At 41.8% G+C, this 14,282-nt stretch overlaps 1 protein-coding gene across 1 annotated transcript; it reads right to left on the bottom strand.

Moving 5' to 3' along the window:
- Positions 1-986: 986 nt before the first annotated feature.
- Positions 987-12,538, bottom strand: LOC114664819 (cyclic GMP-AMP synthase-like). Its single transcript, XM_028819104.2, has 2 exons — positions 12,348-12,538; positions 987-4,858 (listed from the first exon to the last, which is right to left on the bottom strand). Exon 2 carries the CDS (start codon positions 4,831-4,833, stop codon positions 3,703-3,705), a length of 1,131 nt encoding a protein of 376 aa, XP_028674937.1. The 5' UTR covers positions 4,834-4,858; positions 12,348-12,538; the 3' UTR covers positions 987-3,702.
- Positions 12,539-14,282: the final 1,744 nt, after the last annotated feature.

The following is a 14,282-nucleotide window of genomic DNA, read 5'->3' as shown; positions in this document are numbered from 1 at the left end:
TTTGTTCTGAGCTTTTCACTTTTAATAATCAATTTTGTAGACCTTGTCATGTGTGAACTCTATGGGGCACCAGGAAGCCCAGAACACCAGACATAACTTCCACTGACTCCGTTCCAAGTTAAAACAAAGTCCTTTTATTGCATAAGAATTCCTTCACGGACGTTTAGGTCAGTTCACACTATGTAAACCGATAACTCAATCGCCTTTCTGTGTCCTTTCTCCTCCACACTGAGTGTCGTCCACTTCCTCCCGAATCTGACTAACCTAAGTGAGGTAAGATGGCTCCTTTTATGCTGGACCTGGGAGTACTTACAATGTCAATACATAGCATGGTAGAATTTCCCCAAAGTTGGGAGACCTTTTTTTTATGCAGCGCCCTCTGGTGGCACCCAGAAGCCACCACAAGGTTGCAATTCCAAACTACATGTCCCATGGAACCCTGCAGGAGTCCAAACTGGGACCATACCAGAGTAGCACTGCCACCTTTCACCTTGGATGAACCGTCCCCGAGAACTACTTTCCTGCAGTCTATCCATAATATGACTACCCTGGCTGGGATAGGAACTTGGCATCATCGTGGCCAGGTTGGCCTCCTAGATGGGTAAAGTATTGTTCCTCATCCCAGACGAGATGCCCCTGCATCCATTATGGCACCGACACCTGTAACACTTGTTCCAAAAGAGTCCCTCAGACCGATGTTTATTTATTAATACTGACCTCTTTTAGAAGTTGCTTTGGATAAAAGCGTCAGCTAAGCAAATACATTTAACTGTAATGTGCTCAGCTTAAGATGGTTTTGGTTGGTATCTTTTGCCAGTGAAGGCTAAATTTGTTTTCACTGCTCCATTCAGATAAGGCGTACAGGTTAAAGGGTGAAATAATTGGGTCCCCGAGATACAGTACCTGCTAAGAAGATAGAAAAGCTCCCAAATTATGTAGTGCCATCTAAAGTAGCTCCTGCAGTTTCTGCTTGTAGAAGAGCATCCACTTAAATATACTTTAGTGGGGTGTTTTATTGCACTATACTAGTCTCCCTGGGTCTTTTTGTTTAATTAGTGATCATAAAGGAATGCCCCAATACTGTACCTTAGCTTGTTGACCTTGATTTATATGTACGCCCCACAATACTCACCACTGGGAACCTCAGCAATGGCAGGCAACCTGCTGGTTGGACCACAGCTCATGGTTTGCTTTACCCAGTTTTCCAATACTGAGGACCTGAGTTAGACAGGAACATCTCCTAACACTGCAGAAATTGCTGGTGTCAGTAAACAAGGTAGTTTCAATGACAGAATAACAAATTCTCTTTCCTCTAATCCGGCATGAATTTATTTGCAGAGACACCAGACATATCAAAGACCAGGAGTTAAAATGGATGAAAACATACAACCAGAACAATTCAAATCAATGTCACAAAGCAAGCTTCATATCAGGTAGTTCTCATTGAGCAGTTACAGAGTTGAAAGAGTGTTGCAGGTGGTAAGTTTCAGAAAGAGAGAGAACCTGAAGAGTCCCGAGAAGAATCACACTGCAGGATTCATAACAGGAGAACCCAAGAGAGAGAGAAGAACAGAGAGAGCCTTTGCTTTCACACTCTCTCTTTTACGGTGGCAGTTACATAATATTGACAGAAACAAAGCAATACTTGCAATTTTGCTACAACATAAACAGCTGATAACTTATGAATGGTTATATTATTCATATCAAACATTACTAGGAGATACAATGTGTCACAAGCTGGCATCCTGGCAGGAATAGAAGGGTCCTTGCTCAGCCAGGAGGCCCTTATGGAAGGATATGGATTGACAGGAATCCCAGGCAGGTTGGTTGTCCATACCGTTCCCAGCCATAATATTGGAAGAACAAAGAGAGAAATCTTCACTGGGCCATGTATTCCCCCTATACATAGGGCGGCATCATCCTTCTGGTTGGACTAATATTGATAGGGCATATTGGGAGATGTAGTTATGATGAGCAGTCATGTTGGGGTACTTGGGTGCAACCAGGGGGAGCTGCAGGGGAGGTGTAACTTGAAAAAGCATTGGCTGTCCAAAAATAACATCAGATCAAGACTACAGTTTGGCATGGAACATCTAGACAAAGACCAGGTAGTGAAGACCATCCATTCATAAACTATTAAGGTGCTACAAGGTTGAAAAAGCACAGTGGTAGTGAAGGAAGCTAAATAGTGGGTGAAATAATTATGATGTTAATAGTAAGGTATTCCTGGACTAGATTGGGCTTGGTGCTGCCAGTGTAGGCTTCCGGAACATTTAGGGCATGTTCCAGAATACTTTGGTGGGCTTCTACCTGACCCAGAAGTGCTTCCACCATGCAATGCTGTGGCACCAGAAGTACTCTCGGGTCCAGTATAGAAGAGGCCACCTCACTTCACTGGGAGAACTGGAGTCAGATGTTGAGGATAAACTAAGTTTTTGCCTGGAAGGACTGGGAGAGGAAACAACAGAAGAAGAAGAAAAAAAAAAAAAAAAGTATTGTGTTTACCCAAATTTACAAAGAATAAGCCTTTGTTGAGGTATTTGTTCTATCAATAAATTCTTATTTGAATCCAGACAATTGTGTTTGGGGAGTTGTTATACCCCCTACAGGTCTCAAATGATATACTAACTGAAAAGGTCTCGACTCCTTACAGGTATATCTTCTACAAGCCTATGCACAGTATTTTATCGATCTATTAACAATGGCACCATATACATGGAAGCTTTTCGGTATTTGCATATATCCCATCAGCCATCCCATCAGTTTTTTTGCATATATCCTCTTAGCTCTCAAACTACTTTCTTCTTGGAAAGCACTTGCTCACCCCAGCCAAGTTAATTCTTATAATTTGCTTTTTTTGCTTTTCTCTACAAGCATTCTATTCACTTAATATTCCTATAACATATCACACAAATTTAAATATTTTTCTCCCAAATACCAGTGGAAAAGATGACTTCCAGAACTTAGTCTTAATCCCATGAGATGTCCTCTCTGGGCTGTAGGGTATGGTCTATGAACAAATTTAAATTGTGTGTGCTGGTGATTAGGATTTTTAGAACAACTTGTGATATTTTGAAAGATAGTCAGCCAGCACACCACAGAGGATGGGGGAAAGTCAGATAGATGACAGATTGAGAGTTTTGAGGGTAGCTCTATGGATGGGGGAGTGGAGACCACACACAGGTTTGGATTTAGGAAAAAGGATTGAAACAAATGAGTGCAGGGGATGAGTTGGAAGAGAGGATGAAAGGGAGTCTCCACATATCCCAAACATAGACCTCAGCTGCAAATTGGAAAAATAGAAAATAAAATGGATTGGATCAAATCCTAACTCCAGCTGCACTGGTTGCTCATCTTCTGGAAGAATGTGCATATCATTTATCAATTAAAAATGGAGCTGTAATTCAAAATGAACAAAAATGTAGTGACTGATCAGATTTAGCAGTACAATCACTTATTATAAACTTGTGGGGACAGTAGCGAGTGACCATGATGTTTTGCATCTGCTGCTCTAAATTATGTGACATCCACAAAGGACGATTAGAAGATACAATATGGTGTTGAGAAGCGAAATTCTTCAAAAGAACAAAATGTAGCCAGTGTTACTTCATTTTCAATGCAGAAGAAGGTGTCAGATCGGCAGAATGGGTAAAACATGGAATGGTCGCTGCTTCTTGTCCAAACACAGATCTTTAGGATTGATTAACCTCTTAGGTGAGTCTGAAGAACTTCTCCCAGGTTATCATGAATGTAAAGCAATCTCAGCCTGATTTGGTCCAAGGTTCCTGGATTGAAGTCTTTTAATAGGTTTGTGTTCTTAAAACTAAAGAACTCGCTAGGGACGCCTTGCACCCATGAGTCACGCCTTCCTTCCAGCTCCCTATTTCCCATGAAGATATGCGCGAGGTGTCGTTGCTTCATGCAATTAGCCAGGTACTGGAGCAGAGCTTTCATTCGATCCTCCAGGTCCTTATTCTGCCAGGCATGTTTGTCACTTTTTAACACCTGATGGAAAAATGCTGTCTTCAGAAAGTAGGAAGGACAGCTGGAGGTCAGCTGAGAGGATTGACACATTTTCTCATCATTCTCTCTCAGGTATTTGAGGATCTTCAGACATTTGAAGTAACAGGAGTTGGTTGATAGGCCATGAAAGAAAGTCTTCTCATTCCTGGAGAAGGAAAGTCGCCATGCAGCCTCCCCGAGGTGAGAGCTCATTTTTGCCACGAGGTAGGTAAGCTTGTATTTAACAGCAGGCACAATGTCGATGTTCATTTCTTTTCCACGCCAGTTAAAGACCAAAGTCCTTGCAGGGCCACTTGTCCGAAATTTAAAGTTGATACCAGGAAAGCTCTTGAAAAGTTCTGGCAGAGTTTTGGCACACAGGGACTGGAACCATTCCTGGATGCTTTTTGCCGATAGCAGATGGCCATGTCTACCAAACTTCATGCAGAATTTCTCTTTGAAATCTGTATCTTTATCAGATTTGGAAGTACTCTGCATATCTTTCCTTGGCTGTTCAATCTGAATGAGCCCATAGCAAACAGGAACATTATGATCATCATTTGAGAAGATAATCTGGACATACTTGATGTCCATTGGGACCAAGAAGTCAAACTCCAAGTCTGGTTTGACCTTCACGCCTTCAAAAGAGCTGCCAGTGCCAATGGACTCCTCGCTTATCTTGGGATCTCCTGGTTTCACATGTTTTTGGATGTTTGTCAGGAGAGAGCGAACCACACTTTCTGCAAATGTTTTGTAAGGGTCAAGCTCTGGAGCACTGAAGTCCACCTTCCCCTGGTAGATCTGCTCCAGCACTTGAAGATTAGACATCATTTACTTTGTAGAAAGGTAATAGAAACTGCAAGTACAAAAAGAATAAAGAGATGAATATAAAGATAAAAGCCCATAAGTTATTAAATTACTTTCATGAATGTGCACAATTAGATGCCACTTTGAAACTTAATTGCATATCATTTAGGTGTTACTTATGTTTGTACATACCAGCCTCAGAAGTGCTCTGCTACCTCAGATCATGGGAGAATAACAGAGAAGGAGACAGGTATGATGGAGTCAGTAACTGCCTTTGCCTCTTGTCCCCTCGAGTGGAGGAAGACAATCTGGGTGGACCATGACGTCACTTCTCTTCCACCCCTTCAGGATCCTTCCCCTATTTAAAGGCGATTGGAAGTCTGGATCCTGCACATCTGTCCTCGAGAACAGCTTTAAAACAACATGGACCTCTGGTCCTTCTATTATTTCACTGATTTGTTCATTTGTTTGTTGAAGACTTGTCTCAGAGTAGATGCCAGGTTGGTACCCCAAATCTTTTACAGTGTCACCCTTTATATTACAACTCTCTATTATAAAAAAAAAAAAAAACTTGCAATGAGACGTGATCTTTAGAAGAGAGATCTTTGAGAGACAGTGAGAGACGTTCACTTTACGCGGGCAAGTCACATCATACTTACAACCTTTGGATGCAAGTCCCGTGATATACATGCAAAGCAGGTTAGAGATAATGGAAGTAGGAAAATTCAAAAGTCTCAAGAAAATGAGAGTAAAGCTCACATTAGTGCAAACAAATGGAAAATATTACTCGGTGAAATAATGGAACAGCGAAAAGAGATTGAATAGTGTTTGAGGATGTCTGGGGGAGAAGAGAGACAAGGCTTTAAAACGTTTGAAGCGCCACACGAAATGCAGATCACGCAGCATGGGAGCAACAGCAATCCAGCAGCTGATCGAGCAAAGAGGAGGTAAAAAAACCCAACTGTTATTTGAATCCCATTGTATCACCATTTAAAGAGGGCAGGGCCGGATTAAGAGCTTTGGGGGCCCATAGCACATTTCAAATTTGGGGGCCCTTTTGGTCTGCATCATCTGAAATTTAGATTCTGAACAGTTCAAACCAGACTAAATAATTATTTTACTCTCGATTATAATAAGAATCTTATAATATTTCTGTGAATTTTATGTGTTGGGCCCCTAAAGTTTTGTTGTGTAAGAAATTTACAGTTTAAAAACGTAAAGATAATATTTTTAAAGACCAGTTTTTCAATGCTACACTTTTTCATTAAATATTGGGTCCACCATTTGGGGGCCCCCGAAATTGTGGGGCCCGTAGCATATGCTACATGTGCCTATTGGTTAATCCGGCACTGAAAGAGGGGTTTCAGAGGAGCGACCACGTCTCCTTGGGGTGCGTTCAGCCCCCCTTTTCACAATGATGCGTAGCGCTTGGCCGGGGAGGGGGAAAAGGGGTTGGCGAGCGAAGCCCCCTAGTTATTCATAAAATCAGTATATGTGGACTGATGTCTATTTTTATTAATCAAGTGACAAAAATTAAACCTTTGTCAAGCCAGCTTTCTAAAAAATATTTCATTTTAGGTGCTTTAAGTGGTGGTGGTGGTGTTGTTGTTGAAGTACCTATAGCAAAAATCCATATCTGTCTGTCTGTCCAAATGAAACAACTTGCGCCCCCCCACCCCAGCCCCATGGACCAATATTCGCTCAGATATACAGAACCGCACCATACAAAGTTTTAAAATTTCAAAATTTCCCCATTGAAAAGCATTGATGAAACTGTGAACTCGTCAAACTTAAAATAGAGACGCGTTCTGTAAGTTTTCAACTAGCAATTCACTTATTGATTCAATTTACCTTGTGATAGGAGGCCCACGGCAAAATGTGAGTCTTAAATAAATATTTACAATGTGGCGCTGTAGGCTCCAATTGGGTGTGGGTGTGTGTGTATGAGTCACTCCAGGGTGGATTGGAGTGACTTGCTGATCTTGTGGTCTCATGCAAATGCAAGATCAGTCAGGTGCCTCATTCACTCCTCGGAATACGCAGAGTACCACACCTTCACCCAATCAGGAGGGCTAAAGGCACACTTGCACAGCAGAGAAAGGGAACAAAGGATCGACAGGGAACAATGAAAGTGGTATCGGGTGCTGAAACAGAATGTGCCAGTGAGTGAAAAACAGCGCAGTCGTTAGCCACGCGGAAGAGCAAAGGATCGACTCTCTAAGGGCTGATTGACCCTGCTGATGTTTTTGAAGAGCAGGGAAGCGATGGCATTAGGAGTCTTCCTCTGGGATTTCAGGTACGCCAGGACAGTGAGAAAGAAAATGGGAGAAAAACCGACGGCAAGCGGTCTGGCAGATGCCGACAGAGGCAGTGTAGGAGTCTCCCACTGGCTGAGCAAACTATGGGTGAGCCCGGGGGTCACCCATAGCACAGCAACATCAAGGACCCGATGACTTTATTATTCTGGTTTTATCCTGGGATTATTTATTTGGTTTTAACTCGCGGTCTCTCACTGATTTTTATGAATTTATTTAATGGATGGAACAGGGCACTACTGAACACTGTTTGCTTTTGAGGTGGATTCTTAAATAAAAGCACTCTGCACTTTTGCACCAACCCCTTCCTGAATGCATCTTGTCCTCATTTGCCTAACTATCGCCAATTACGGGTTTGAGGGGCTCCTGGAAGCACCAGGGAGCATGGAGTCACCCCATAGCGTCACATACCTTGAGAGCTGTTGCTTGAACTTGTAGATTTTGCTTGTCTGACAGCCATGAGGGGGAGGCTCAGCACAGAGCGCAAGCGCAAACAGCTCAGACCGCAGCACCTTCTGCTGCTTTAGGTAAGTTAACTAATAGACAGGGCCGGATTAAGAGCTTTGGGGGCCCGTAGCACATTTCAAATTTGGGGGCCCTTTTGGTAGATTCTGAACAGTTCAAACCGGACTAAATAATTATTTTACTCTCGATTATAATAAGAATCTTATAATATTTATGTGAATTTTATGTGTTGGGCCCCTAAAGTTTTGTTGTGTAAGAAATTTACAGTTTAAAAACGTAAAGATAATATTTTTAAAGACCAGTTTTTCAATGCTACACTTTTTCATTAAATATTGGGTCCACCATTTGGGGGCCCCCGAAATTGCGGGGCCCGTAGCATATGCTACATGTGCCTATTGGTTAATCCGGCACTGCTAATAAAGGACAAAAATGGTCACTTTTGGAACTAAATGGAAGGGGAAAGCAATTATGTAAGCATAAATAAAACGGTATTGATTGAACAATATTATCTGCTTATTATTATTGTAAAGAATGGACAATATCAACCTGCAGCTAGAGGTGATTCTTAGGACCCTGGGCCCCATCTTACCCTCCCCGAGTCCCGGCATGCTAATTTTATTTTTAACCATCATTTTAGCACGGTCTAAATTAATAAGATCAACAGGGAGAATTTATTAAATATAAAACCTTTAATTTTGTTAAAAGATAATATAAATAAAAATTAATAAATACCACATTTGTGTAGAAAATTGAAAAAATAAGAATAACATAAATTTTAAAAAATCTAAATAAGTAAAAAAAGTAAATAAAATAAAATGCTAATTATTTGTAAGGCACACATGGAAATTAACAGCTAAATGCAAATCGCACAACGTCATAATTAAAGTGCACATAATATAATTTTTAAAAAAAGTCTTATAAAGGTTTTACTGTAACTTGCAAAAAAAAAAATCCTATTAGTGTCTTCCAGGTTCAAAGACCTTCGACTATTGCGCTGTATTGAAATCAGAGCCCAGGCTGACAGCCTCTCCTGGCACACAGTACATCTCACACAACACACAAACGCGACCTCCACAGGCGGAGAACAAATCAGATTTCCCTTGACGCAGTAGCGCAGCTAGGGGCGGGCGGAGGGGGCGGCATTATTGACCAAAAGACTCAGTACTGTACAATTCGTGTGTAAGCAGCAGGGCTCGGAAAAATATCACGTATGAATGAAAAAAGTAAAATTCTCAGATTTTTATCCACAAATACTTCAAAAATAATTTTCAGACTGTCCTCCTGTGATAGCTATTAGACACAGCAGTTGAAATATTTATGAGGTAATAAAAATAAACAAACATTACACCGATAATAATTTCTAAGAAGATAAACGACTAATTTACAATTTATAATTTCGTTTTGTTATCAGTCCGAATGCGTTCTTGATCTGCGCAGAAAACATCCCCACCTATCACTTGAACACTACACTGGTTCTGTTTTTCGCAGCGTAATTATATTAAACTAATAATTAGAACACGGCTTATCAGTGCGTCTATACTATATTCTTGTCTAATTGATGCTTGTAAATAATTATATGTGAAAAATTATTGATGTTTCTCTATATATAAATAAATCTATGTAAAAATTATTGGTGTTTCTCTATATATTAATAAATCTATGCAAAATATATCTTAATTTTTCTATATACGTCATTTTAATTTTCGATTTAAATAGGTTAACATATTCAGATAAGTTGGAGGGCAGCAAATTGAAGCCCCGCCCCGCCCCGAGCGGCAGCTCTGCCTTTCATCATTCTGTGCGTTGGGATTTTCTCCCTTTCAAGCTTTCACTGCTGGCTGGACGATCGGCATTGAGCTCTTGGTCTCCTTTATAGTCGATTGTCGGCATTTATTCCAAATGTAATTTTTGTTTTACTGATGGATTTCATTACTTTTTTGTTCCAGGTAACTTATCGATTATTTTCCTTCGTTCAGAGTGTGAGAATGTGCGAGACGCTCCTTTGCTTCGTTCCAACTTCCTCCAATGTGACTTTCTGCGTATCACTGGCCAACTTCTGTTTTTCCACCTGTTCTTTTTTTATTATTTTTTGAGCTTACATACATGTACATCCTCTTCATGATTTATGAAAATGACACAGATTACATTTACATTGTTGTTTTTCATTTATGTTAATGAGATTCTACTTTGTTTTTGATGTATTTGAACAAATCTCGTATGTGACAGTTCTGTGTTTAGTGACTGGTATAATCTATTCTTCCATTTTGGCTTGACAGTTGCTGTGGCGCTCTGCACCTGCATTTGGTGAGAAGCACTTGTGCAAGAACAAACCATAGTTTCTACTATTGTATTGTATTTTTCAGTTGGCCATTGGGCATCTGGCTCTGTGAAGAAGATCACTATGTTCTGTTTTGTGTGTTGCACCCCCCCCCCCCCCCCCATTCCATTATTTGACACCCATTGCACCCCCAACCTCCCTGGAAGGGGGTCTCTCTCTGAATTGCCTTTCCCAAGATATCTTCGTTTTTTTCCCTCCCAACAAGGGTTTTTTTAAGCTTTTTTTGGGGAGTTTTTTTTTCTTGTTTTCTTAGGGAGTCGAGGCTCGAGGGCTGCCATAAACCAGGGCCTGTTAAAGCCCAGCGAGGCATGCCTTGTATGATTTTGAACTATACAAGACACAAGTTGTTGTTGTTGTAATTTGGACATAGACTGAAAAAGGAGACTGTCAGGAAATGAAATCAGGGCCGGTGTATTAAGTGCCATCTGAGGCATGTTTCTTTTTTTTGGGATGCAGACATCATGATACAGTGAATCCTCAGAACGATGGACAAAATAACAAACAAAATATACACCTTGTTTGGAAAAAGTGTGAAAAAAATGAAAGAATATCTTAAAATTATACAACACATACAATAAGCATTTAAAACAATATAAATATGTACATCCATCCATTATCCAACTCGCTATTTCCTAACTACAGGGTCACGGGAGGTCTGCTGGAGCCAATCCCAGCCAACACAGGGCGCAAGGCAGGAAACAAACCCTGGGCATGGTGCCACCCCACCGCAGGGCACACACACACACACACACACACACACACATCAAGCACACGGATCACGGGGGTCTGCTGGAGCCAATCCCAGCCAACACAGGGTGCAAGGCAGGAAACAAACCCTGGGCATGGCGCCACCCCATCGCAGGGCACACACACCAAGCACACACTAGGGACAATTTAGGATCACCAATGCACCTAACCTGCATGTCTTTGGACTGTGGGAGGAAACCCACGCACACACAGGGAGAACATGCAAAGTCCATGCAGCGCTACCCTCTGCGCTACCATGCCATCCTAAATATGTACATTCTTCACCAATTCTGTTTCACCTCCTCCCCAAAATATTTGTACTTAATTTTGCAAATGTAAAATGGCTTCTTTCTAAATAAAGAAGATCACTGCTGAATAGCCTATCTTCCTCTGTATCCATTCCCCATAATGCAGCGTTTATAGAAATGTCTAAGATGTATGCTGCTGATCATCAGGCAGGGCCTTGGGCTCCATCATCATCATCACTACCAGCACTGTATTATTAGCACCTTTATTCTGGGAAGTTCTGTAACTCTAATTCGAGAATATTAACCTCCTCTCACACCATATAGTTTCATCCCTGCTATATGCTAAAACCTGATGGCTGTGAAGTCCTGTCTTTTCTAAGAAAAAAATAATCTGTCGATTTCAGGCACAGTCTGCAAGGTAGTCCCATTTCTAGACCTTTTTCCCCTTATTAATTTTTTTAAGTGCACCATCCACGAAAGGGTTCCTCAACCTTTTTTTTTTGCACCTCTAGTTGTCAACAAGCCAAGGGGCTGCACAATAAGAAATAAACATATTGCCTTGAAAATGACTCTAGATGTTAAGCTTTGCACACTGAAATATTTTTGTTCTATGTGAAGTATTAATAAGGCATCTAATAAACGGACTTGTCAGACGCACAGTTTACGACAGCATTACGAGTCTGTCAATGTAACACTAAATATCCGCTAAAAAATGAACGTGTATAGGAAATGACTGATGCAAATAATTCAGCACAGCGGGTCAGTAATATCCAAGCGCTTGAGCGGGCGACATGTTCAAGTGAGGCGGAGCGCAAGTTGAGAACCTCAGCAGAAAGCAGGTGCCTACGAAGTCAGCAGTATTCTTGACAGCAGGCGATGGTTCAACTCTCATGTTCCTTTAAAAAATTCGGACGTGTGACCTGTGTTCTCTGGTCATGTACTCCTGGTGAATTCGCATTGTAAAGGAGATGCAAAAGGTGGCGCAGCCGATAGTGTGCTCTACGTCCCTGGCGACTTTCTAGTTGGTGTAGCGCGTTTAACTAAAGGCTTCACGAGTCGCCGGAATAACATTGTTTTCTGTAGTCTCAAACGCTTACGACGTTAGTTTTACTATCGAACTCTTAGTATGTTAACTTCCATCCATCGAACCATTTTCACCCCAATCTGGGTGGCAGCAGTGCTATAATAATAATAAATAATACTGTAAATAATAAATGTGATGTGTATAGCGGCTTTCTCATGCCTCTAGTGCTTGACAAGTCAGCAGTCCGTTTTCTTCTCAGGTGGGTGAAGCTGAAAAATCGCTAGCAGACAAGTGGGTTTCAACAACCGCACGACTACATCCGTGTGACCAGAACTTCCAGTCAGATTCTAACCCCCATGAACTGGGACCTACAAACTACCTGCACGGCACAACCGACTTACCTCGTTAGTTTTCGCGTAGAAATGAGTCTACTTCAACGGAACTTGTCCCACCTCAGCCACGTCAACCAGCTGCGGAGAACTGCGGAATGGAGAGATCAGAGTGCGTGGCAGAGCCGGATCGGATAGATCGCCACGCCTTTGGTTGCCAGTTCTGCTGCCCAGGGTGAGTGAAGTGGGTGCGCTACACGAGATTCTGTTGAAGGAGAGGAGCGAAAGAAACGAAACTGAAAGTTCGAATAGTACTTGACATATTGGTGTCACCCTTTAGCGATATAACATTAGTAACTTCATGACAACCGATCCACCCAGGGACGTTCAGCACCTGCTTCCACATATCAAAAGTTCTACTTCAATGCATGTATAACGGTCCATCTGAAAACTGAGCTCACTTTAATAATGTAAAATGCCGCCGCTGTCTGTCTCTCTACGACCCCCAATACACACTGTAAGAACAGGCAGAAGTGCACAGCCTCTTTACTGATCGCAGTTAGAACGCAGAGTGCAGTGCACTGGACTGGACTGTTAAGTTTTCGTTCACACGCCAAAGGCTCGCCATTCGCAGCAGACCACTAGCTTCTTTTTCTACAAGGGGTACTCGCGGCGGGACGCTTGATGGGCGGGACCAGACAAGGGCGAAGCCTGGAGGAGCGTTACTCAAACTGCCAAAAAGCATTTCCTGTAAACAATCCGATCATAAAAGGGTGCATAGGTTCCAAAACAACGACATAACAACAATTGCTCAAGCCTCAGTGATAAGTGATCATACAATTTACTGAATTACAATTATCAACTGAGTTTCTTTCTGTAGTCGTCTACTGAAGTATGCTGTTAACGTGCTATTATATTACCAGTAACAGCGGACTGCACGTTAACGTACAGTGAATACACTTGACATGATCATTCCTAGTTTTCATCCTCTTTCTCTGTACGTTTAGCATTCATTTGCTCAGAGGTTGATGCGCTTGCTGCTTCCTGAGCAGCTGTTCTTTTCCCCACCCGCTTCTTCTCTTCTTTCGTCGGCATCTTTTCGCATTAAAACTGATTGTGTTTGTGTTGCAATTACGTAGTACGTTTTCCTTAATGTTTCACTTAAGCTGGCACTTAAGTCTTCAATCTGCCTCAAGAATGATTTAAGATATGAAGAGGTAGGGGAAGTGATGGCGAAGGTGGTAGGCAATGAGAACGGCGCCCGTACGCATGCACTGCACGGCCGCCCTGCCAGAGGCGGTGTTGTAACGAAACATTCTACCCATCGAAATGATCTACTCACTGATACTACGCATGCGCAGACCAAAATTTCGCAACTTTTCTCGAAGCGTGGGGCCGAGAACCATAAGTGTAGGTTATATACCGTACCACCACGCTCACGGGCTTGTCCGCCTCTAATGCTCTACGCCTTATCATTGTTACAAAACATGGTGCCTTATGTAGGTACCATGGGCAGTTTGATTACATTACATATTGTAATTGTTCATATATTGGTTTAGTGGCCTTTAACCAACTTAATTAATGATTCAGAAACATTTTGCACGCAAAATTAACAAACTAGATAACAGTCGTTTCTGCAGAACCCGCTGGAGTCGACAAATTTATTTAATTGCAGAGAACCAGAACACTTGTTATAAAATGAACACTTACCAAACAGCTGCTTTGACAGTCACAGATGGAAGTCCACTTTTCTGGCTTTTCGCTGAGCAAAATCGTTGATAAGATCCTCGTAGTCCAATGTTGAGGCAAGTTCCTTTTCGATTGACAAAATAGCTAAACTGCACAGTGTGTTTTGCGACATTGTTGATCGTAGATAATTTTTGATAAGTTTCAACTTTGAAAAGCTTCTTTCCGCGCTCGCAACGGTCACAGGAATTAGAAGAAATCCACCAGGTACCGTATTTCAGTCTATAAAGGATTTGAATGTCTTGCAGAGGCCCCGCATAT

Source organism: Erpetoichthys calabaricus, chromosome 14 (genome assembly GCF_900747795.2).
Source record: "Erpetoichthys calabaricus chromosome 14, fErpCal1.3, whole genome shotgun sequence".
Taxonomy (NCBI): domain Eukaryota; kingdom Metazoa; phylum Chordata; class Cladistia; order Polypteriformes; family Polypteridae; genus Erpetoichthys; species Erpetoichthys calabaricus.
Note: the sequence above shows the minus strand (reverse complement) of the source record. Positions and strands in the feature narration are given on the sequence as shown.